Here is a 23299-nt window from a genome sequence, read left to right as displayed (position 1 = left end):
CTGATGCACTGCTGCCCACACTATTAGTCTCAGTCACATACAAGGCATGCTGCCCTTGTGGTAAAGTCAAACTAATTCATACAATTTTTTCCTCAAAATTATGTCTTCTTTTTGAAAACTGTTTCCTACCATGGAAATATGCTTAATACATCTTAAGTTTTTTTGAGGGAGTAGTGGTAGCTATCAATCCCTTTGTAGATCTGAGGTAAGCTTTAGACTGTCTCCCCAGAATGATACACATCAGTTTGTATAACCAAAAATTCACAGTTTATTAACTTCCTAATGCACATTCATGGATCCTTCAAGGGCCCTTGGATCCCTATTGAAAACCCTGTGCCTTTGATTTGATTTGTATCACTCATTATCAGGGTCCAGAATTTTCTTGTTAAAGAAAATTTCTGACAAAAGTATAAATCATTGCATTTGTGCAAGGCAATATCCATTATAAAAATCTCTGTAAGAGAGACTTTTCAAACCCTATCTAATGGCCCATCTATTTTAAGTAATTATTGAGCCATGATTTTTTAAAATGGTTTTAAGCTTTAAAGTATGTAAATTTTCAAACATACATGAAAATAGAATGAATAGCATGACTCTCCCGCCACATACTCCCATCAATCAGCTTCAACAGTTGTCAGGATTCTGCCCATCTTATTTCATCTACACCTCCCCTCACTTTTTCCCCTGGGGTATTTTTAGAACAAATCCTACATATCATATCATTTCCCCCCATAAATACTTCAGAGCAGAGGTCCCCAAGCCCTGGGCCACCGACCAGTACCAGTCCATGGCCTGTTAGGAACCAGGCCAGAGCTCTGCCCTCTGTCAGATCAGAGGCAGCATTAGATTCTCACAGGAGCACAAACCCTGTTGTGAACTGTGCATGTGAGGGATCTAGGTTGCATGCTCCATATGAGAATCTCATGCCTGATGATCTGTCACTGTCTCCCATCACCCCAGATGGGACCATCTAGTTGCAGGAAAACAAGCTCAGGGCTCCCATTGATTCTACATTATGGTGAGTATGTAATAATAGTAGAAATAGGGCTGGGCGCGGTGGTTCACGCCTATAATCCCAGCATTTTCGGAGGCCGAGGCAGGTGGATCACCTGAGGTCAGGAATTTGAGACCAGCCTGGCCAACATGGTGAAACCCTGTCTCTACTAAAAATACAAAATTAGCCAGGCATGGTGGCACGCACCTGTAATCCCAGCTACTCGGGAGCCTGAGGCAGGAGAATTGCTTGAACCGGGGAGGTGGAGGTTGCAGTGAGCCGAGATCGTGCCATTACATTCCATCCTGGGCAGAAAAGAACACAACTCCTTCTCAATAATAATGATAATAATAGAAATAAAGTACACAATAAATGTAATGCACTTGAATCATCCCCAAATCATCCATCCTTCTCCCTGACTCCCTGGTCCCATGGAAAAATGGTCTTCCATGGAACTGGTCTCTGGTGCCAAAAAGGTTGGGGACCACTGCTTCAGAAGATAAGAATTTGAGCATTTCCTTGACCCTGTTGTGGCAGGATTTGACTTGTAGTCTGTGACTAAACAGGCCTAGGTACTCCCAAATGAAGGAAAGCTCATGGGCATTCCCATGCCAGTGGGTGCTTTTTTTCTGCCACCACCCAAGGGGCACTCTATGCTGAGAAATCTGAATATTATTCCAATGGTAGTGAAACTATTGAAGAGAAGTGACATGTTATAATGGATGGCAATGTAGCAGGGAATTTTAAGGGAGAAGGAACTGGTTTGGGGTCCAAGAGGAGAAGCATGTTGTAAAACCCTTAACTTTGGGAATTTAGAACTAGCTTTTTTACTATCTTCAGCACAGCATAACTTTAGTCTCCCATTACTAATTCAAAGAAATCTCAGTGAACAAACTGTATAAGGGTAGATGAGCTAAAAGCTCACTGAATCATTAATTTGTCATAGCTCATCTAAATACAATGATTAGGCTTGTGTAGGTGTCCCTAGTTTCTCTTTCTAAATCATGCCATAGTGGGAACAGAGCAATAATGGTGGATCGTGGCAACGGGAAGGAATATGATGTGTCAGTTATCTATTGCTGTATGACAGTCGCAAAACCTTAGTACCTTACTGTAGAAACAATGATTTGTCACAATTTTGTGGGTTGTCTGGATGGTTCTTTTGCTTATATGGTGCAGGCTGAGATTACTCATGCAGCTTCATAGAGTTGGCAGATGGGTAGATGGGTTCCATTCCTCATTCATATGCCTGGGGCCTTGGTGCAGGCTGGTGGCAATGGCATCTTGGTTCTCTATGTGCCCTCTCTCCAGCACGATAACTTGTAGTTTTCTCACAGCATGACAGCTGGGTTCCAGGAGAATCAAAGCAGAAGCTGCTAGACGAATTAAGAACTAAGCCCGAAACTTGCAGTGTCACTTCTACCACTTTCTGTTGCTCAAAGTAAAGTCACAACACCAGCCCAAAGGGAGGAGAAATAAACAGACTCCACCTCCTTTGAAGCCGAGAGACATGCATGTACAGGGATGAGATGAGTCACAACACCTCCCCTCAAAAGTCACAACACCTCCCCTCAAAGGGAGGGGAAATAAACAGACTCCACCTCCTGTGAAGCAGAGAGACGTGCACGTACAGGGATGAGATGAGTCACAACACCTCCCCTCAAAAGTCACAACACCTCCCCTCAGAGGGAGGGGAAATAAACAGACTCCACCTCCTGTGACGCAGAGAGACATGCATGTACAGGGATGAGATGAGTATTGGCAACCATATTTGCAGATAGACACCACAGCTGGTGACCAGAAGGCTAAGAAAGAATAGGGAGAGGCTGGGGGCATGGCTCACACCTGTAATTCCAGCACTTTGGGAGGCTGAGGCAGGAGGATCACTTGAGGCCAAGAGTTCAAGACCAGCCTGAGCAACATAGCGAGACCCTGTCTCTATAAAAAATTAAAAATAAAAAAATTATCTGGGCGTGGTGATGCCCACCTACAGTCCTAGCTCCTCAGGAGGCTGAGGAGGGATGATCTCTTGAGTGCAGGAGTTTGAGCCGCAGCGAGTAGTGATTGCACCACTGTATTCTAGCATGTGTGATAGAAAGAGAACACGTCTCAAAAAAATGAATAAATAAGAAAAGAATAGGTAGGAGCAAGCCTGAAAGCAAGTCTGGCCCAGAGTTCATCACAGTGAGCAGTCAAGAGAATTTAGTTGAAAGGGCAAGTAAATATGTAGGAGGCAGAGAGCCTATATTAAGTCAAGATGAGGAACTGGAAACCAGTTAGGCACCAGCACGATAAACACAAGGCACTCCTATCTTGGTTTCTTCTGTGTTTCCTGTTGAGACTGGATCCGGTGCTTGGTTTAGCCTGTGCCTGAGAGGAGAGCCTTTTAGAAAGGAGGCAAACAACAGCCTGCTGGAGTGCGGAGTGCAGAACTAAAAATCAGGGCAGATTTTGATGATACTGACAGCCCATCTCAGCTTCCTGGTCATTGCAGATGCCTTTTCTTTCCTTTGTTTTCGCTAGGCATTATACTTGGATTCAGGCTAAACTATACTCCTGATTTCCACTCATGAAATTTACCCTTGAAACTTCACTGAGCTAATCCCTGGATGCTCCCTTCTAATTTTTGTTTAATATGTATTTCAGTTTTTCCGGAGTAATATCACATGTCAGGTGACGGAAATTTATGATAAAGTCACCTTTGCTCCCTACAGACCACTGGAAGGGTAAGCCAGGTTGGATCTACAAGCCTTTGTTGACTGTTCCAAGTGGAATTCAACATGTATTGAGTTCTTTTTATGTGCTTGACATGTTGCTAGATGCTGGTCTTATAGAGATGAATAAATCATCATTCCTGTTCTCCAAAAATGTACTGCATAAGAGGAGACAAATCGTTCTTTAAAAAGTCACTGTATAATGTAGTAAGCAAAATTGTTGTAGCAAATATGGGGCCATTAAGCCTGTCTGGCTTGGCCAGGGGGGTCTGGGGATGGGGGAAATAGTCCATCCTGAGAAAGCAGTAAGTGCAAAGGCAGGGGTGTGTTTGAAGTGCCGTGACTGTTCCAAGTACAAAGTTCAGCGTGAGTGGCAGGATGCCTCACCAACGCACTTGAGCAGTGTGCTTTCTTTTGGAGAAGAGCCAGTGACACATTTACACTGGGATTTACATGCTTGGAGTTACGCTCTTAGCAAGGTAATAAGCACAATATGTAGGTGACTGGCAGGGGACAAAAGATTAGAGCAGAGAGACCAGTTAAGAGGCTTTTGCAATAACCTAGGTGAAGGATGTTAAGGATATATCTACCTTAAGGCAAGCAGAGCCAACACAGAAGAGGAGGATTCAGAAGATATTTAGGAAGTGAGGATGATATGGTTTGCTAACTTACTGGATGTGGGAGAGGACGCGGGAAGAGTTGAGTGTGACTTCCAGGTTTCTGGCTTGGACACAGGCGGATGTCACTCTGACCAGCCAAGGTAGCAAAATACAGGACGAGGTGCAGGTGTATGGGAGATCAGTGTGAACATTTGAACATCTGAGACACATATATTGTGGCCATCTAAATTCTGTTGCCTGACGTTTTCAAGCACTTATGACAATTTTCCCCATAGGGTATCTTGAGTATCAATATGATTTTCTAAACGGGAAAATTACTAAGTCCTAGATACAATGTAAGGTGAAAATGCCCTGGGAACTTGGGAACACTGACACAAAGTAGCATTTACCACATATCACCTTGCAACTCCAACACTATCTAGCCTGCTTCCATTTTAAGATTTTCTGCTTCTCAAATGCCTCACATTATTTTCTCCATCTTTTCTTCTATTCTTTTCTGCCCTTCAGTTCTCAACACCTGAAATTTCATGGAAATTTCAGTGTTGATGAAGGGTACAGTACAACACAGCCCTTTCATACTTTTATTAGGTTTTACAAGAGTTAAACGATTTTATTTAAACTATTTTATATGTTTCAAAGTCTGTATTATGATTAAGTATTAACTATAATTAAATTAAATGGGTTATAAATATTAAACTGTTTATTTCCAGGAGAGGAAAATTCTCAGAATTTAAAGCTCATACAGCTCCAGTTCGAAGTGTAGACTTTTCAGCTGATGGCCAGTTTCTAGCTACAGCTTCTGAAGACAAATCCATAAAAGTATGGAGCATGTATCGCCAGCGCTTCCTGTATTCTTTGTATCGACATACACACTGGGTACGCTGTGCCAAGTAAGTGCAAAAAATTTCATATTGAGATTTCCACATATTTTTTCTGCTTCATGTTTGCCCCCAACTTCCAGAAAAAGGGTTTGAGGACATATTCATTCATTAATTCAACAGATATTTGTTTGTGACTGCTATGTGCAGAACAATAGTAAACAAAATAGTGAGATGTGGTTGGATTTTAGATAAAGTTGGAAGTTACAACCGGCAGTACAAGCTGTTACATCAGATTTGACACAGCGAAGTCAGGAAGAACTCCAGAGTCTTTGGCAGCAGTCTGTTGGAAGGTGAATGCTATTGTAGGTGTTGTTACCTGTTGGCCAACAGCTGTGGAGTCTTCCTATTCATAGGACACACGCTAAAGTACTGACAGTGCAGATTGCATTTCCCCATCAGAACTCTCTGGGGGCTGGGCGCCATGGCTCACGCTTATAATCCCAGCACTTTGTGAGGCTGACGCAGGCGGATCACTTGAGGTCAGGAGTTTGAGACCAGCCTGGCCAACATGGCAAAACCTTGTTTTTATTAAAAATACAAAAATTAGCCAGGCGTGGTGGCACATGCCTGTAGTCCCAGTTACGTGGGAAACTGAGGCAGGAGAACCACTTAAATCCAGGAGGCAGAGGTTGCAGTGAGCTGAGATCTTACCACTGCACTATATCTAGCCTGGGCGACAGAGTGAGATTCCATCTCAAAAAAAAAAAAAAAAAAAAAAAAAAAAAAAACAAAAAAACACCACCTGGGCAGGAAGGGTTATTTTATTTTCCCTGTTTTGCAGATAAGGAAAGTGAGTTTCGGAGAGGTAAAGTTAGACTCATCTAGTTGGAAGTGACAGAAGCCTAAGCCAGTTTTTTTCTCCCTGCCAGGTGGTTAAAGTAGCTGGTGTGTTTGGAGTGGGGAGGGGACAGACTAGAACCAGGGACTCTAGTACTGTTAGACCTCTCTGTGTCTTATCTTGTCTTGGGGCCCCTCTATATGCTGGCTCCATTCTCTCAAATGTCCTGGTGCCCAGGTCCCTGCTGGCTCTAGGCTTCAGTCCTCACAGCCTTGTGACTGACTAGAAAGGAAAGCTTCTTTACTCCCAGCTCCAGTTAGAAGAGTATCAGGTGGTGACTCTGGCCTAGCCTGGAGCCTATGCCCATCCCTTGCCTAGCAGTGAGATGCTGTGGCTGCTGCAGTTTAGGTCAAGGGCCTGGCTGAAACCAGTTACTCTGACCAAGAAGGAGGGGTCATACAAACACACGTTCTAGGTATGCGAATAGGGGACACTTCTCACAGGAAGCTGTATGGGGTATGGCACAGAGATGGTCAGCAGGGGAAAACTGTGGCCCCTGCAGCCATCCTGCTTTGTGCCGGCTGTATGAAATAACATACCAGGTGTCCCCTGCCAGGATCTGGTGGAGTGGGAGTTTGAGCTTTGCTCTGTCTGTCTTGCCTTACAGCCCCCACTCCTCACTATCGTTATGGCCTCTGTGGGACATTATTGCTCAGGAGGTGTTGATTATCACCTATGGCCATGAGCCTAAGAAGAATATAAGAAGATAGGCATAAGGTCATACTTTTAGTCACTAGGTTTCTCTTTTAAAGGTTTCAGACAGTTTTTGATTGTAGACATCTCAGAATTATTTCTTTTCTTTTTTTTTTTTTTTTTTTTGAGATGGAGTCTCGCTCTGTCGTCCAGGCTGGAGTGCAGTGGCGCGATCTCGGCTCACTGCAAGCTCTGCCTCCCGGGTTCATGCCAATTCTGCTGTCTCAGCCTCCCCAGCAGCTAGGACTACAGGCGCACGCTGCCACACCCTGCTAATTTTTTTGTATTTTTAGTAGAGACAGGGTTTCACCGTGTTAGCCAGGATGGTCTTGATCTCCGGACCTCGTGATCTACCCACCTCGGTCTCCCAAAATGCTGGGATTACAGGCGTGAGCCACCGCGCCCGGCCAGAATTATTTCTATATATGCCATATAGCTGTGTGGCTAAAAACATGGACCCTGGACCTAAATATGTAGGTTAAAATTCCAACCCCACTACTTACCAGCTGTGAGACCTGTGGGGAAGTTACCTAACTTCTCAGTACTTCGGTTTTCTTACCTGTCATCATAAGATGATGATAGTAGTAACCTGCCACATAGATTGTTATGGTATTCAAATGAGTAAATATCTGGATAGCACTTAGAATGGTGCCCCTCACATAGTAGTCAGTATATAATTCTTAGCTGTCATTCTCATCACCATCATTGGACATCTCATTCTTGTTAAATTTATAAAGATACTTTATAACTTGAGTTGACAATTTTTTCCCAGCTGAGGAGATAACGCATGATGGTCCCAAGAGGCTGATCATTTGTATTGATTTATAAAATGATGCTGTGAAGAAGAAGAGGAGGCAGAGGGCAGAGGTTCAGGCTCTCTTCTGGGATGGGTCAGGTACAGAGAGAGTTAGTTAGCTCCCACTGTGAGCCAGCTCTGGGTATGGTTGGCAAAGGAAGCATATTCTTCACTGCACAATAAGCAAAAACATGAATGTTGAGTTAACTAAGCGAAACAATGCCTAAGTTCCACCCTGAATAATAATAATAGCTGTTGTTGGCCCTGCGTGGTGGCTCACGCCTGTAATCCCAGCACTTTGGGAGGCCAAGGCTGGCAGATCACTTGAGGTCAGAAGTTCAAAACCAGCCTGGCCAACATGGTGAAACCCCGTCTCTACTAAAAATACAAAAATTAGCCAGGCGTGGTGGCAGGCACCTGTAATCCTAGCTACTCAGGAGGCTGAGGCAGGAGAATCGCTTGAACTTGGGAGCAGAGGTTGCAGAGAGCTAAGATCATGCCACTTCACTCCAGCCTGGGCAACAGAGTTAGACTCTATCTCAGAATAATAATAATAATAATAATAGCTGTGTAATAATAATAATAATAGCTGTTTTTATCCAGTGCTCTGTGTTCCTGTTTCCTTCCAAAATGAAGGTGCCTTTTAATAACTCTCATACCTATGTATACATCAGATATTAGAGGGAATCGGCAGACCATGTAACCCTGAGGGTACACATTTGGCATGATGTTTAGCCTGATTCCTGTAGCTGAGGTATTAGTGGAGTGATGGTGGCTGATATAGTTTTTATTTTCTAATAACAAGAAGGAGTATTATGAAGTTGTTCATATAAGAGAGAATTTTTTATGGAAGTAAATTATAGGAGATACTTTATTCATTGTCCTTGTATTGAATCATCTATATATAAGTCTTTTATCAAAGGGTAATCCTAATGTCAGACAATAATTTATGAAAAGTCACCAATAATGTGAAATTTTGGTATTCAAAATATTACTTCAATAAGTATAGTCACTGCCCTGTACCATACAGCTGTGTTAAGTATGTAGAGATGAAAGACACAGTCTCGGCCTCAGGGAGCCGAGAGTTAGTTCAGTGGGGAAAAATACATACTAAATAATTATAAAATGCTGTGTCCCGTGGGAAAAAGTGGCACACAAGATGGTAAGGGAGTAATAAACGAGTGAGCATTGAACAAGATTTGTGTGAGGAAAATACAAGATAGCCGTTTCAGGCCCAGAGCTGAGGGGACAGAAGGGGAAGAGGAGGCAGCGGCGTATTTGTCAGTTGCGAAGCGAGAGGGCAAACTGTCTTCAGGAGGGAACCAGGAGGAGCAAAGCACTGCGGCCTGCAGGTACATAGTGTGCTCCAGGAACATTAATTATTCAGCTATGGTCAGAACACAGGAAGCATATGGGACACAACTATCCAATATTCCTATGCCTGCCTGCACCACAGCATCACCCCGGAGCAAGTTAGCTCCCTGCTCTCAGCCTCTGTGGAACTTGAGGATATGGAGGCTTCTCTCGCTGGACTGAGGATGAGAAGTACCAGCTGATGGTGTTTAGGATTGAGGGATGCGGTAAGACTACCTCTCTTCCAGCTGGGTGCTAGTTAGGCAGAAACTCTGGAACTGGGGAGGAGTCACTGAAAATGTTCTTCCCCCTTATCAATTCGAGAGAAGAAAGCAATGGTGGAACTCTACACGTCTGTCTGCCTAGCATCCATTCCCCGTTTTCTGGTAGCAGTGCTCAAGCTTGCCCTGAGGAACCAGCTGCCCCCTTGGTCCCCTCTGTGTCATGTGCAGGAGTGGCCCTATCTCCAGTTCCAGCAGCAGACAATCAGCTCAGGCTTGCCCATGGAAACATAGCATCCCCTCCTGGGGGAGTGAGTCTTGTTGGAACCATGGGCCTCTCCTCTTGGTTGGCGGTGTTTAGGCTTATTTAAGCCTGTGACTGCTGAGGGACACCCTGGGCAAAGAACTGACCTAAAAATAATATTAATTCAGAAGAGAGCAGAGCTGTGAGATGAAGACAGAATGAATTTGTCTAATCACATTAATCACATGGTTTGCTTTCTGGATACAGCCATACCTGAAAGTATTAGAGAAAGAGAGAGAGAGAAAGGAGAGAGAGTGTGTGTGTGTGTCTGTGAGAGAGAGAGAGAAAGAGAGTCTTTAAAAATTCCCTTTTCCTTTTTTATTTTATCCTCAAAAAGATGCTTTCCATAGGAAGTGATACTGGAGCAGAGTTTTGAAAAGTGGGATCTTCTTACTCAGTCAAGACATTTCTTTTATCTCCATCCTCAACACTGCTGCTGTAGTTTTAGCACCATTGGCCTTTGTGGAGACTTTTGCAGGAATCTCCTAAATGGTCTCTCAGACTACAGATTCCCTCCTCCCACCCTCCGCCCTTCCATCTCTGCTTTTGTGAAAAACAAATCTGATCATGCTGTTTCTCACCTTAAAACCTCTCGGTGACTCCTTGCACCAGCGTGTGTGTACTGCCCTCCGGTCTTTCTTTTGTCACTTTCTGTCTTCTGTCACTTTCACCATTCACCTTCGTGCAGCCGGACAAGTCTCGTCAAGTGTGAATGACCCTTTATGCCTTGTGCCTTTCCATATGGTGATTTCCATGCTGGAACGCCCCCTGCTTCCACCCTTCCTTCACAACCTGCTCTGCATCTCTTCCTCCAAGAAAGGTTTCCGCCTCTCCTGGGCCAAGCTTATTGTGACTCCTTTATGCCACCACACTGCCCTGCTTATGAGGTCTGTTTGTCAGCTTAGGCCTCTCTTCCCTATTACACTTCGAATTACAAGTATTTATGTTGTATTCTCTTGCCAGGCACTGTTCTAAATTGTATGAATACAGCAGAAAATAAAACACAAAATTCCTACTCTTGTGGAGCTTCCTTTACTGAAGAGAGACAGACAGCAAACATATTAGTGATAAGTACTCTGGAGAAAAATTAGGTAGGGTAACAAGATGAAGAGTGGTGGGTTTGGGAGGTGGTCTTTTACATATCGAGGTCAGGGAAGGCATATTTACCAAGGTGATGTTTGAGCCAAGACTTGACTATACTGAGGAAATTAGTAAGGTCGGTGTCAGGAGAGAGTGTTCAAGGTAGGTCAGATATGATCTGAGAAGCACTATAGAGTATCAGCTACAGGGTGGGAAACCGTCAGGGGTTGTGCAAAAATATGGTTGAATGAATCAGTGAAAGGTTGGTGAGTAGGCTTAGGTTTATCTCTAAAGCAAAGGTAATTTTCTTGGATTTCTTCAGAGAAGAGTTATTTTTGTGAATCTTTTCTAGCAAATCCAGGAGTACTGGTGCATGCATGTTTTGCATGGAGATGTTTATGTGGCTTCACTGCTTTCTTTGTCCATTTTGGTTGACTCTTGTTCAGTTGGCCAGTTGCTTACTTGGCTCACCTGGCCTTCATGGACTGTCTTTATCTTACTGGTACCTTAAGGTTCTGAGAGGTTTTTTTTTAAAATCAGTTTTCTTACTGTTTGGAGTGAATGATTAATGTAAAACTCTGCAGAGGCCTTCCTCAAGGAATGTTCTTTGAATAATAATTTGGTTAAATTTAATGAATAAGGATTTCATCTTCTTGGCAACTTTTTATTTATGTGCTCTACAACATGCTTATGGATTCTTTCTAATGCATTTATTATAATGTATCTTCTTGGCTTACCTTATTGCAGTTAGAACAAGAGAGTTTAGAACAATGTTTAGAGGACCTGATTGATCCCCCAGGCCCAGCCTCCCAGAGTGTTTGTGCATCTTCCCGTGAGAACTTAACCTTGATGAAATCATTCTAATCCAGGACTCTCAAAGATGTGCAGGACTAGAAGTCCTGTTTTCACTCTATACCCGAAGGTGAGAAAGCTCTAGGGAGCTTGAGTCATGTTTAATAAGTTTAGGAGAGTCTGAAACATAAGTCAGATGCCAGTTTAGTTATTTTTAATGACAATGCTAACTGCCAGAGAGCCTGGAACATTTGCATGTCTTAGTCAGGGCCTTCTTCTTTTGCCAAGTCAAGATATAATCAGAAGGCTGTTCAGTGAGCCCTGGAACTAAAGCAAGAGGAGTTTGTGGAAAAAATCTTGTTAGTTTTCTCAGGTTAGGATAGTGAGGTGGGCCCATCTCCCGATCCACATGCCTGCCAGTGATCAGTACTGCTGGTCATGCACCCCTCCCCTGAACCAGGATAGAGGCTGCTGACCAGCTCTTGCTCTTTGCTTGTTGCAGTTGTTGCACACCTCCTCTGTGTTGACATAGTATCTTTCAGGTGATGCAGTACAGTGATTAGTTTCAGCAGAGAGGTAGCATACAGTAGTTAAGAGCCCGGGCTCACTAGCATGTTACTTGGGCACATCACATTCTCTAGGCATTAGTCTGCTCCCACATAAAATGAGTACAATGGAAGTGCCTTCCTCATAAGGTCACTGTGAAGATTAGATGAGTTCATGAATGGAAAGTGCCAATTAATGTCAGCTATTAACTACCCTCACATGCCAGTCCTCCCCCTAGGGATTATACTGGAGCCACTGTCACGTGATATTGAAAAGTCATTTCACATATTTGCACATAGTTTTGGGGGTTGCTAATATAGATAGCTACGATCATCTATTAAATGTATGTTGTGTAGTAAACTTAGAAATAAGGTCCTTTTATTTCAAAGTAGTTGCGTCTGAAAATCTCTGCCTTTTAAGTGGAGGTCTTAGTCTGTTTAAATTTATGTAATCAGTGCTGTGATTGGTTTAAGTCTACCATCTTACTGCTTTCTATTTATCCCATTTATCCCTTGTGTTTGTTATTTCTTTATCCTCTCTCCTTTTGGATTAATCAACTATTTCTTAGTATTCTACTTACCTATTTTATTCTTAGCTTTACTCTTTGTCTTTTTTGTTTTGTGGTAACCTCTAGAAATTACAATATGCATCCTTAACTTACCACAGTCTACTCTTGAATTAATTTCATGCTGTTTTATGTATAATGTTAGAACTTCCAGAACTATATCTCCATTTACTTCTTGACAGTTTACACCTGCATATGGTGTAAGCTCACAATATGTTAAGCAGCCAATTTTCTTTTAAAGAAAATAAGAAACAAAAAAGTCTTTTATATTTACCCCCATATTTGCTACTTCCAGCATTCTTTATTCATTTGTGTAGATCCAAGTTTCCATCTGATATCATTTCTCTTCAGCCTAAAACACTTCACTTACCATTTCTTCTAGTGAAGGTCTCCTGGTGATGGATGACTTCTCTGAACTTTTTGTTTATCCTTTATAAAGGATATTTTTTCTGAGATGTAGAATTCTAGTTTGGCAGATAATTTTTTCTTTTAGTGCTTTAGTGATGTCATTTACTATGGTCTGAGTTTGTGTCTCCCAAAAAATTCATGTGTTGAAATCCTTACCCCAAAGGTGATGGTATTAAAAGATGGGGCCTTGGGGAGGTGATTAGCTCATGAAGCACACCCCTCATGAATAGGATTTATGCCTTTTAAAAGAGGCCCCAGAGAGACCCTCACCTCTCACCATGTGAGAACACAGCAAGAAGGTGTCATTTATGAGCCAGGAAACAGGTTGTATTAGTTTGTTCTCACACTACTAATAAAGACATACCTGAGACTGGGTAATTTATACAGGAGAGGTTTAACTGACTCACAGTTCTGTAGAGCTGGGAGGCCTCAGGAAACTTACAAATCATGGTAGAAGGGGAATCAAATACATCCATCTTCACATGGTGGCAGCAAGGAGAAATGCTGAGCAAAAGGGGGAAAAGCCCCTTATGAAACTATCAAATCTCATGAGAACTCACTCATTATAAAAAGAATAGCATGTCAGATGTGGTGGCTCATACCTGTAATCCCAGCACTTTGGGAGGCCAAGGTGGGTGGATCACCTGAGATCGGAAGTTCAAGACCAGCCTGACTAACATGGAGAAACCCCATCTCTACTAAAAATACAAAAAAAAAGTAGCTGGACGTGGTGGAGCATGCCTGTAATCCCAGCTATGGGAGGCTGAGGTGGGAGAATCACTTGAACCCGGGAGGTGGAGGTGGAGGTGAGCCGAGATCATGTCATTGCACTCCAGCCTGGGCAACAAGAGCAAAACTCTGTCTCAAAAAAAAAAAAAAAAAAAAAATAGCATTAGGTAGCATTAGGGTAACCACTCCCATGATTCAATTACCTCCCACCAGGTCCCTCCCACAACAAGTGGGGATTATGGGAACTACAATTCAAGATGAGATTTGGGTGGGGACACAGCCAAATCGTATCACAGGCCCTCATTAAACACCAAATCTGCTGGTGCTCTGATGTAGAACTTAGCCTTTAGAACTGTGAGAAATAAATTTCTGTTGTTTATATACTACCCAGTGTGCAGTATTTTGTTATAGCAGCCTAAATGGACTAAGATGTAATTCTATTGTCTTTTAGTTTGCATTTTTTTAATGTTAAGCCAGCAATTACTTTAATGTAATTCCCCTATATATAATGTATCTTTTTTCTCTGCTGCTCTCAGATCTTTTGTTTTCAGCAATTTGACCATGAATGGTCTAGGTTTGGTTTTATCTATTTTATCATAGTTCACTGAAATGTTTGGATCTATGGATTGATATTTTTCATATTTGTACAAATTTTTGTCCTTTTCTTCATATATTTTTCTTCCCTAATTTCTTTCTCATCTCTGAAGCTCCAAATTCATGTATGTTTGACCACTTGATACTGTCCCACAGTTTTTTGAGGCTTTGTTCATATTTTTACATTTTTTTCTCCCTATGCTTAGTTTGTATAATTTCTATTGGCTTATCCTCAGGTTCACTGGTCTTTTCTGCTGTAGGATCCAATTAACTATATCCATTTCTCTGGTGAGATTCTCCATTTGTTTGCCCATGATGCCTGTCTTTTACTTTAAATCCTTGAACATATTTGTAATAATTGTTTTACAGCTCTAATTCCAACATCCATGCCATATCTGGGTGAAATTTTTCTGCTTCTTTATATGTCCTGTGATTTTTTAATTGTATATCCAAACATGGCTAAATTTTTTAGTTTAGATTGTGCTGTCATTGTCTAAAGAGTGTTAAGTTTTGTTCTGGTAAGAAATTAACTTTCTGCTTGCTCAAAGAGATTCTGTTGAGGCTTGGATTTAGCCTGTGTAGGGTGGATCTAGTGTAGTCTTCACTCATGGGCTGTAGTGCCAGTGGCCCTTCTAGCATTTCAGCTGAATACCTGGAGTATTCAGCAAAGGCTGGTCAGAGCTTGAACATCTCTCAGTTCTGTGTAACCTCTGTAATCTTTGTTCTGCTCACAGTCTCCCAGTAGTTGTTCTCTGCCAAGCCTTGTTGCCTTTGCACGGGCAGCTTTGTATTTGACAATACAAAGGGGATTGTATTGTATACAAGGGGGTTCCTTGTAAATTTTTTTCCAATGCAGAATTTTCGGGGATTCTGCTCTTCGTAAATCTTCTCTTGTACCCTGTCCTCAAAATTTCAGCCCGTTAGCAGCCCTGAGTTCTGATTGCTGTTTCCTGTGCCCAGTGAGACTGCTGTTATCTCCTTGGGCTCCACTTCCATGTACTAAGGTTTAGAAAGTGCCCCCATGTAGAAATCTAGGACATATTTATTGCTTATCTCATTTGTTTCCTGTCTCCCAAGATTCACAACCCTATGCTATCTCTTGCCTAGTTCCTAAAAACAGTTGCTTCATATATTTGGCAGTTGTATGGTTGTTTGTGGTGGAGGAGTAAGTCTGATAACCTTTACTACCGCATGACCAGAACTGGAAATTCTGTCCAAGGAATTAGTGGAACCTGACAAATAAATTTAAAAATTCACATGAATGTGATAAATGTACAAGAATAGCCAAGGAAAATTGACAAGAAAACAATTAGGGCTAGGTGGCTCACACCTGTAATCCCAGCACTTTGGGAAGCCAAGGTGGGTGGATCACTTGAGGCCAGGAGTTTGAGACCAGCCTGGCCAACATGACCCTAACAATTAGGGCCAGGTGGCTTACACCTGTAATCCCAGCATTTTGGGAGGCCGAGGTGGGTGGATCACTTGAGGCTGGGAGTTTGAAACCAGCCTGGCCAACATGGCCCTAACAATTAGGGCCAGGTGGCTCACACCTGTAATCCCAGCACTTTGGAAGGCTGAGGCAGGTGGATCACTTGAGGCCAGGAGTTTGAGACCAGCCTGGCCAACATGGCAAAACCCCATCTCTATTAAAAATACAAAAATTAGCCAGGCATGGTAGCACACACCTGTATTCCCAGCTACTTGGGAGGCTGAGACACAAGAATCGTGTGAACCTTGGAGGCGGAGTTTGCAGTGAGCCAAGATCACACCACTGTACTCCAGACTGGGTGGCAGAGTGAGACTCTATCAAAAAATAATAATAATAATATATATATATATATGAATTGGCTTTATGACTTATCAGCCTCTTGCAAGAAGTGGGTGGATTGCTTGAGTCCAGGAGTTAGAGACCAGCCTGGGCAGCATGGCAAAACCCCATTTCTACAAAAAATACAAAAATTAGCTGGGCATGGTGGCATGCACCTGTAGTCCCAGCTACTTTGGATGTTAAGCTGGGAGGATCACCTGAGCCTAGCAGGCCTAGGCTGCAGTGAGTTGAGATGTTGCCACTGCACTTCAGCCTCGCTAATGGAGAGAGACCCTGTCTCAGAAAAAAAAAAAAGAAAGAAAGAAGAAACTTGTCCAACCAGTGTTCAAAACTTATTATAAAACCATAGTAATTAAAATATGGTGATCATGGTATAGGATTAAGAAAAGAGTTCATATAAAGCCCAGAAGCAGATACATGTATATATGAGAACTTACAATAAAGGTGGCATTTCCGATCAGTGGGGAAATATATGGTCTATTTAATATGTAGTTAAGATAACTAGATTTATATTTGGAAAAATATAAAGTTGAATATTTTACCAAAAAAAATTTAGATGAATTAAACAACTAGATATTTAAAATAATCCAAGTGGTACTGCTCTTCCTCCCAGTGCATGGATAGTGTACTTAAATGGATGAAGACGATCAGTAGAGCAATTGTTTCTGCCTTTAGTATTTGAATTTGAAATGTATGCCATGGACTTAAGTAATTAAAATTCTGTGTCTATCTCCATGCCCAATACTTTCTATGAGTTTGTTCTTGGAGCCCAAGCTTGTTCAATGCGGCGCACAGATGGTGCCCATTAGTGTAAGAGGAGGTGAACAGTTGATTGCTCTAGACTAACCTTTGTTATAATCTAATTTAACAAAGGTTAATTTAAATAAATAAGGCATACCATATATTGGGAAATATATTCATGCTTTTAAAATGTAAATAGTACAGTCTTTTTATAAGTGTATTTGCAAAATATGTCAGGCATCTTTATTGCAGTGATTCTACAACCAAAAATGTATCTAAAATAAATACTTTTTTGCAAAAACATGAAAAAGCTTTGCATTCAAAGATAGTGCTTTCAGTATAATTTGAAATGATGAGAAATTAGAAATAACAAATTTTTCCAATTTTTATTTCAAATTAAAAACCTAGTTAAATATAGTTAGATTATGATGTAACCAGTAAAAAGGGAGTGTATATGCAAGTTATGGCATGAAAATATGTTTACATGGGGGCATGGAATGCAGTGGTTGTATGTTAAAAGACCTTTGCATGAACAAAAGATGAGTCATCTATTATACACAAGATATTAAATGTAATTGTGTTTGAGTGACAAGATCTGGACTTTTAAAATTTTTTGTATTTCTCAATTTTTAAAAATAACTTTAATGATGAAGAAAACATCATTTGAAATATATGTATGTAGGTGAGAAATATCTTTTTAGTTACAAAAGAATTTTTCTAAAAGTTAAAATTAGTATAGCCCTATGTTTTTAAAAATAATGCCCATATGGTGGGATAACTTACATTTCTTTATAGTGTTCTTAATAAAATATAAGTACAAGTTAATGTAGTAGAGAACTTTTCCAAGTCTATTGCTTTTCCAGCATTGATTTTTCGGGAGTAAATATCTGCCTATAATTTTCAGTTGTTGGTAGGATTGCAAAGTGATATTTTGACCATCTGAATTGAAAAGATTTTGTAAAATTGTGGTAAAATATATATAACAAAATTTACCAATTTAACCATTTTTATGTATACAGTTCTGTGGCATTAAGTATATTCACATTGTTGTGCAAAGAATTGCAAAGATTTTTCTCAGCTTACATTGGCTATATATAATATTAAGTTAGTTTAAATTCCCTTAAAACTGTTTTTTAAAATTTCCTAAACATTTACTAAGGACCTACTCAGTGCCAGTGTCTGGGGATAGAGCATTGAGTGAGACAGATGTGAGTTGCCTCTTTTTGCTTATATCCTATTAGAGAAGCCAGCGTGGAGTACTGAAGTATAAATGTGGATGTTGAGCCAGGCGCGGTGTCTCACGCCTGTAATCCTAACACTTTGGGAGGCTGAGGCGGGTGGATCACTTGAGGCCAGGAGTTCAAGACCAGCCTGGCCAACATGGCGAAACCCCATCTCTACTAAAAATACATAAATTAGCCAGTTATGGTGGCACATGCCTGTAATCCCAGCTACCTGGGAATGCGGGGTAACTGAGGCATGAGAATCGCTTGAACCCGGGAGGCGGAGGTCGCAGTGAGCTGAGATCCTGCCATTGCACTCCAACCTGGGCTACAGAGCGAGAGTGTATCTCTGAATGAATGAATGAATGAATGAATGAATGAATGAATGAATGAATGAATATGGTTGTGGGCAACTCCAAGAACACATCCTGGGGCGCTAGCCTACTGGTGACAGTGTTCAGGAAGGCCGCTCCTGAGGAAGTGACATTGAAGCAGAGAGCTTGACAGATGTGTAAAATCCTTTTACAGATTTTAAACTAGGTAAAGACTAGAGGACAGTGTTTAAGGCACAGGGAAACATCTGAGCAAAAGCAAGGGACCTAAGAGAAGGTGAGGAAGAGGAGGGTGATGAAGATGAAGGCACAGGAGGACGGGTCCTAGAGGGCTATGAGCATGTCACACTTCTCCCCAAAGGAAACGAGAAACCACTGAAGGGTTTTAAGCAGAAAAATGACCCAATTTTATTTAAGATTTAAAGATCACTTTGTTGCTTGTGGAGAGTGGAAGACAACAGGGCCAATTGTGGTTTGAGGAGACAGGACCCAATAATGGACTGGAATGTAGGAAAGTAGAAGAGAAAGAAGAATCAAGCCAGATCCCCGAGTTCTGGCTTTAGAAACCATTTTCTGAGAAAGAAAACACTGGATAAAGAGAAGGAAAAGAAGAGAACCTTCCTCTTCAAGAGAAAGAGGGTGAATTCATTTGGACAAGTTTAGAGCTGGAGGTTCTCGCAGGATATCCAAGAGGAGATGCCCAGCAAGCAGTTGTACTCATGGGTGGAGATTCCAGGAAGGAAGCCTGGGCACGTAGACGGTAAATTCCCCAACAAGTAATGTTCATGGCATGCTTCATCTTTTTACATCTTTTTCATCTGCTTTTTGTCTCTCAGCAGTTGCAGAAATGAATCCTGCTACTGTAGTCAACAGATGGTTTCTCTTCTAATGCTGACCAACACTTAAAAAAAAATAAATGTTTTGCTTATTGACTTGAACTTCACCCTCAATCTGTAAGCATCAAATTCTATCAAAGCAAACTCTGAGACTGCCAAATTTTTAGAGTCTGTGAAAATTTTAGGGCTGATTCAATCCAGACTCCTTCATTATACAAATAGGAAATGGTGGCCATTATGGTTGTGAGTTTACAAGATTACATAGCTGGACAGTTGCAGAACTGTCCCTAGGATTCAAGACTTAGTATTTACTGAGCAGTCTTATTTCCACTACTTTTTACTGCTTCCTCCTAGTACTGAAGAGCTGTTGGCTTCAGAGTTCCTCTTACTAATGATTTGTGTCTTATGGGACATGAAATAGTTCCTGCCCTGTTTGGTCCCAGAGCCCTGAGTGTGTTTTCATAGAAAATGTATTCTGATGATAAGAAATAGCCAAAGGAGGCCGGGCGCGGTGGCTCAAGCCTGTAATCCCAGCACTTTGGGAGGCTGAAATGGGTGGATCACGAGGTCAGGAGATCGAGACCATCCTGGCTAACCCAGTGAAACCTCATCTCTACTAAAAAATACAAAAAAAAAACTAGCCAGGCGAGGTGACGGGCGCCTGTAGTCCCAGCTACTCGGGAGGCTGAGGCAGGAGAATGGCGTGAACCCAGGAGGCGGAGCTTGCAGTGAGCTGAGATCCGGCCACTGCACTCCAGCCTGGGTGACAGAGTGAGACTCCGTCTCAAAAAAAAAAAAAAAAATAGCCAAAGGAAAATTTAATTTTTTAAGAAAGTATCTATCTATCTATCTATCTATCTATCTATCTATCTATCTGTCAAAGGAAAATTTGATTTTTTAAGACAGTATCTATCTATCTAGCTGTCTGTCTGTCTGTCTGTCTCTCTGTCTATCTGTCTATTGAGACAGTCTCACTCTGTCACCCAGGCTGAAGTGCAGTGGTGCGATCTTAGCTCACTGCAGCCTCCGCCTCCCGGATGCTCTTGCCTTAGCCTCCCAAGTAGCTGGGATTACAAGCATGCACCACCAGGCCCTGCTAATTTTTGCATTTTTAGCAGCAATGGGGATTCACCATATTGCCTAGGTTGGTCTCAAACTGATGGCCTCAATGATCTGCCTGCCTCGGCCTCCCACAGTACTGGGATTACAGGCATGAGCCACCACACCGGCCTTATGAAAGCACTGTAAGACTTTTAATGGTTCATGGATGCTTTTGGTTCTGTAATGAACAAGTAACTATGACTATGAATATGGACATAAAATTTTTACATACAGTTACAGGAACTCTGTAGATTCCAAGTTAAAAAGACTCCTGTTATATAATTTGGGCTACTTTCAAGGACATGTGAATCAGTTTTACCAGAAATAAGTTCAAGAATTTCCTCATTCTAGGCTGGGCACGGTGGCCCACACCTGTAATTCTAGCACTTTGGGAGGCGAAGGCAGGAGGATTGCTTGAGCCCAGGGGTTGAAGACCAGCCTGGGCAACATGGCGAAACCCTGTCTCTACAAAAATTACAAAACTTAGCCGTGCATGGTGGCACAAGCCTGTAATCCCAGCTACTTTGGAGGCTAAAGTGGGATGATCACCTGAGCCCTGGAGGTCGAGGCTGAAATGAGCAGAGATCGCACCACTGCTTTCCAGCGGCTGGGTGACAGAGTGAGACCCTGTCTAGAAAAAAAAAAAAAAAAAAAAAAGGCCGGGCGCGGTGGCTCAAGCCTGTAATCCCAGCACTTTGGGAGGCCGAGACGGGCAGATCACGAGGTCAGGAAATCGAGACCATCCTGGCTAACATGGTGAGACCCCGTCTCTACTAAAAAAAATACAAGAAACTAGCCGGGCGAGGTGGCGGGCGCCTGTAGTCCCAGCTACTCGGGAGGCTGAGGCAGGAGAATGGCGTAAGCCTGGGAGGCGGAGCTTGCACTTGCAGTGAGCTAAGATCCGGCCACTGCACTCCAGCCTGGGCGACAGAGCGAGACTACGACTCAAAAAAAAAAAAAAAAAAAAAAAAAAAAAAAAAAGAATTTCCTCATTCTTTTGAATGAATACCAGTAAAGTTTAAGGAATTCAGTAGTAGTTCAACTAACTTCTCATATGCCTCTCAAACTCTCGAATGTCCATGTTTGCTGATCCAGTATTCACTATTGACTAATGTAATATCCATCTTGGTGATACACTTTGTAGACGTTTTTAAAGGCAGTTGGGTGGTACTAAATTAAGAGAGTCAGAAATCTATTAATGTCTTAGAAATTTTATATCCTCTTTAAATTCTTAAAAGTCTAGTTAGATGTTATTTGAGCCCTGACAATAAAGGACTAACCTTTCCTAATCAAAGTCAGGGCAAAGAGAAGCCTGTTTTATTGGTGCTAACCTATTTTTGATGTATCTAATTAGAAATAAAAGGGAGGAGGAGGAAATAGAAATCATCATTCCCACTTTCAGCGACCTGAAATGCAAAAAAAACACATACAGAGAGCATATGCAGGATTATAATGCAGTGACCAGAGCAGGAGGAAGGCCTTAACCTCAGTCCCCTTCGTTTCTGTTAAGCTGATGGTAGAAACCTCGCCTCCTTCTGGTACCAGGTTCTTCCCAGCCACTGCCTGTACTTTAACTCATTTGAGGTTCACATCCCCTTCGTTTATTTTGCTCTGGGAAATTTCTCCCAGCTACGGCCCCTCCTGCTCAGGAGGCACTTTTAGCTGACCAAGATAATGCTTTTCCTCATTTGCAAGTTTCTTTAAAATCCTGTTTCCTCTATGGAGCTTCTGGTGACAAATTGGCACCTGTTTTGTTGCAACCCTTTTTCATATCACTTTCTAAAATTATGTTTTTTGTGTGCCCTCCCTTCTCCCTAGAACAAAAGCCTCATGAGGGCAGGGATCTTGCCAGTCTCATTCACAGCTGTAGTCCTACTACTCACGGCAGTGCCCAGTGCCAAGCACTGACAAGTGCTCAGGGAATCTTTGAATGAATCAGTGGGTGAAAATCTTTCCTACAAACTCCTTAAGGACAGGGACCATGCCTGTTTTACCTACAGCTTATGGCAGCACACAGATGTTTATTCCAGGGTGGTGTATAGCCTCCTAACAGCACTGCCTCGTGGTTCCTCTCCACTTTAGAACCTTCTGTTGTTTACACAGAATCGACACAGAACTTCCAGTGCTCCAAGTAATTTGGGCCAGTAGAAGACACTTCCTTTTTGTCAGAGACTTAAGCAGAGTGGTTCAGAGGTTTGGCTGTGGAAACAACTGCCTGATTCAAATCCGGACCCCTCTCCCCACTGACCTGATAACATTGTCAGTTACTTATCCTTTATGTGCCTCTGTTTCTTCACTGTAAATTGAGACAAGCAGTAGCACCTGTTTTACTGGGTTATGCTGAAAATTAAATGAGATGATACATGTAATGTGTTAAGAACCATTCTAGGACATATATGCTCAAGGAGTATGGGTAGGATAATGATGTGATTGTGGTGGTAGTAATTTGGCTGATGTCATAGGGTAAGTACTTTTATACTTTGTTATTATCTAAACATTTCCTTTTATTAAATATTTTTCTCCATAATTGCTTTCTTGAAATGTAAGAGTTAAGTCTTCTCGTAGAAATATTCTGGTTACTTAACATAGTCATATTAAGTAATATTTTTTAAAAAGAAGCTTAGTAAGTAACACAATTTGATTCCTTGCATTAGTTTTTTACAGTTTTTTTTTTTCTTTCTTTCTTTTGAGACAGAGTCTCAGTCTGTCACCTACGCTGGAGTGCAGTGGAGTGATCTCAACTCACTGTAACCTCTGCCTCCCGGGTTTGAGCAATTCTCCTGCCTTAGCTTCCTGAGTAGCTGGGATTACAGGCACCTGCCACCATGCCCCACTAATTTTTGTATTTTTTAGTAGACATGGGGTTTCACAATGTTGGCCAGACTGGTCTCGAACTCCTGACCTCAGGTGATCCGCTCACCTCGGCCTCCCAAGCTGCTGGGATTATAGGCATGAGCCACCACACCTGGCCAGATTTTTATAATTATTATGCCATGTTTATCTGAGTAGGTTTTTTTCCCCAGGGTCTATATATAAGCTTCCTCTATTTGGAGCCTTTTTATAATACTGCCTTCATATTTGAATTTCTCTCACATTTTCTGAAAGAAAAT

General features: G+C 41.9%; 1 protein-coding gene across 4 annotated transcripts in view; it reads left to right on the top strand.

Annotated features, from left to right (window-relative positions):
• The window catches only part of POC1B (POC1 centriolar protein B), a 102096-nt gene that overhangs the window by 24671 nt on the left and 54126 nt on the right, over positions 1-23299 (top strand). For all 4 annotated transcript variants that reach the window (XR_007717726.1, XM_050748576.1, XM_050748577.1 and 1 more), the window contains one exon: positions 5039-5218. Coding sequence is in view for 3 of the 4 variants with exons in the window: in XM_050748576.1 (XP_050604533.1) it covers positions 5039-5218 (180 nt within the window). In the remaining variant the exon portion in view is untranslated. The remainder of the gene's footprint in view (positions 1-5038; positions 5219-23299) is intronic.

This window comes from Macaca thibetana, chromosome 11 (assembly GCF_024542745.1).
Source record: "Macaca thibetana thibetana isolate TM-01 chromosome 11, ASM2454274v1, whole genome shotgun sequence".
Lineage (NCBI taxonomy): Eukaryota > Metazoa > Chordata > Mammalia > Primates > Cercopithecidae > Macaca > Macaca thibetana.
The sequence above is the reverse complement of the archived record's forward strand: the minus strand, read 5'-3'. Positions and strand labels throughout refer to the sequence as shown.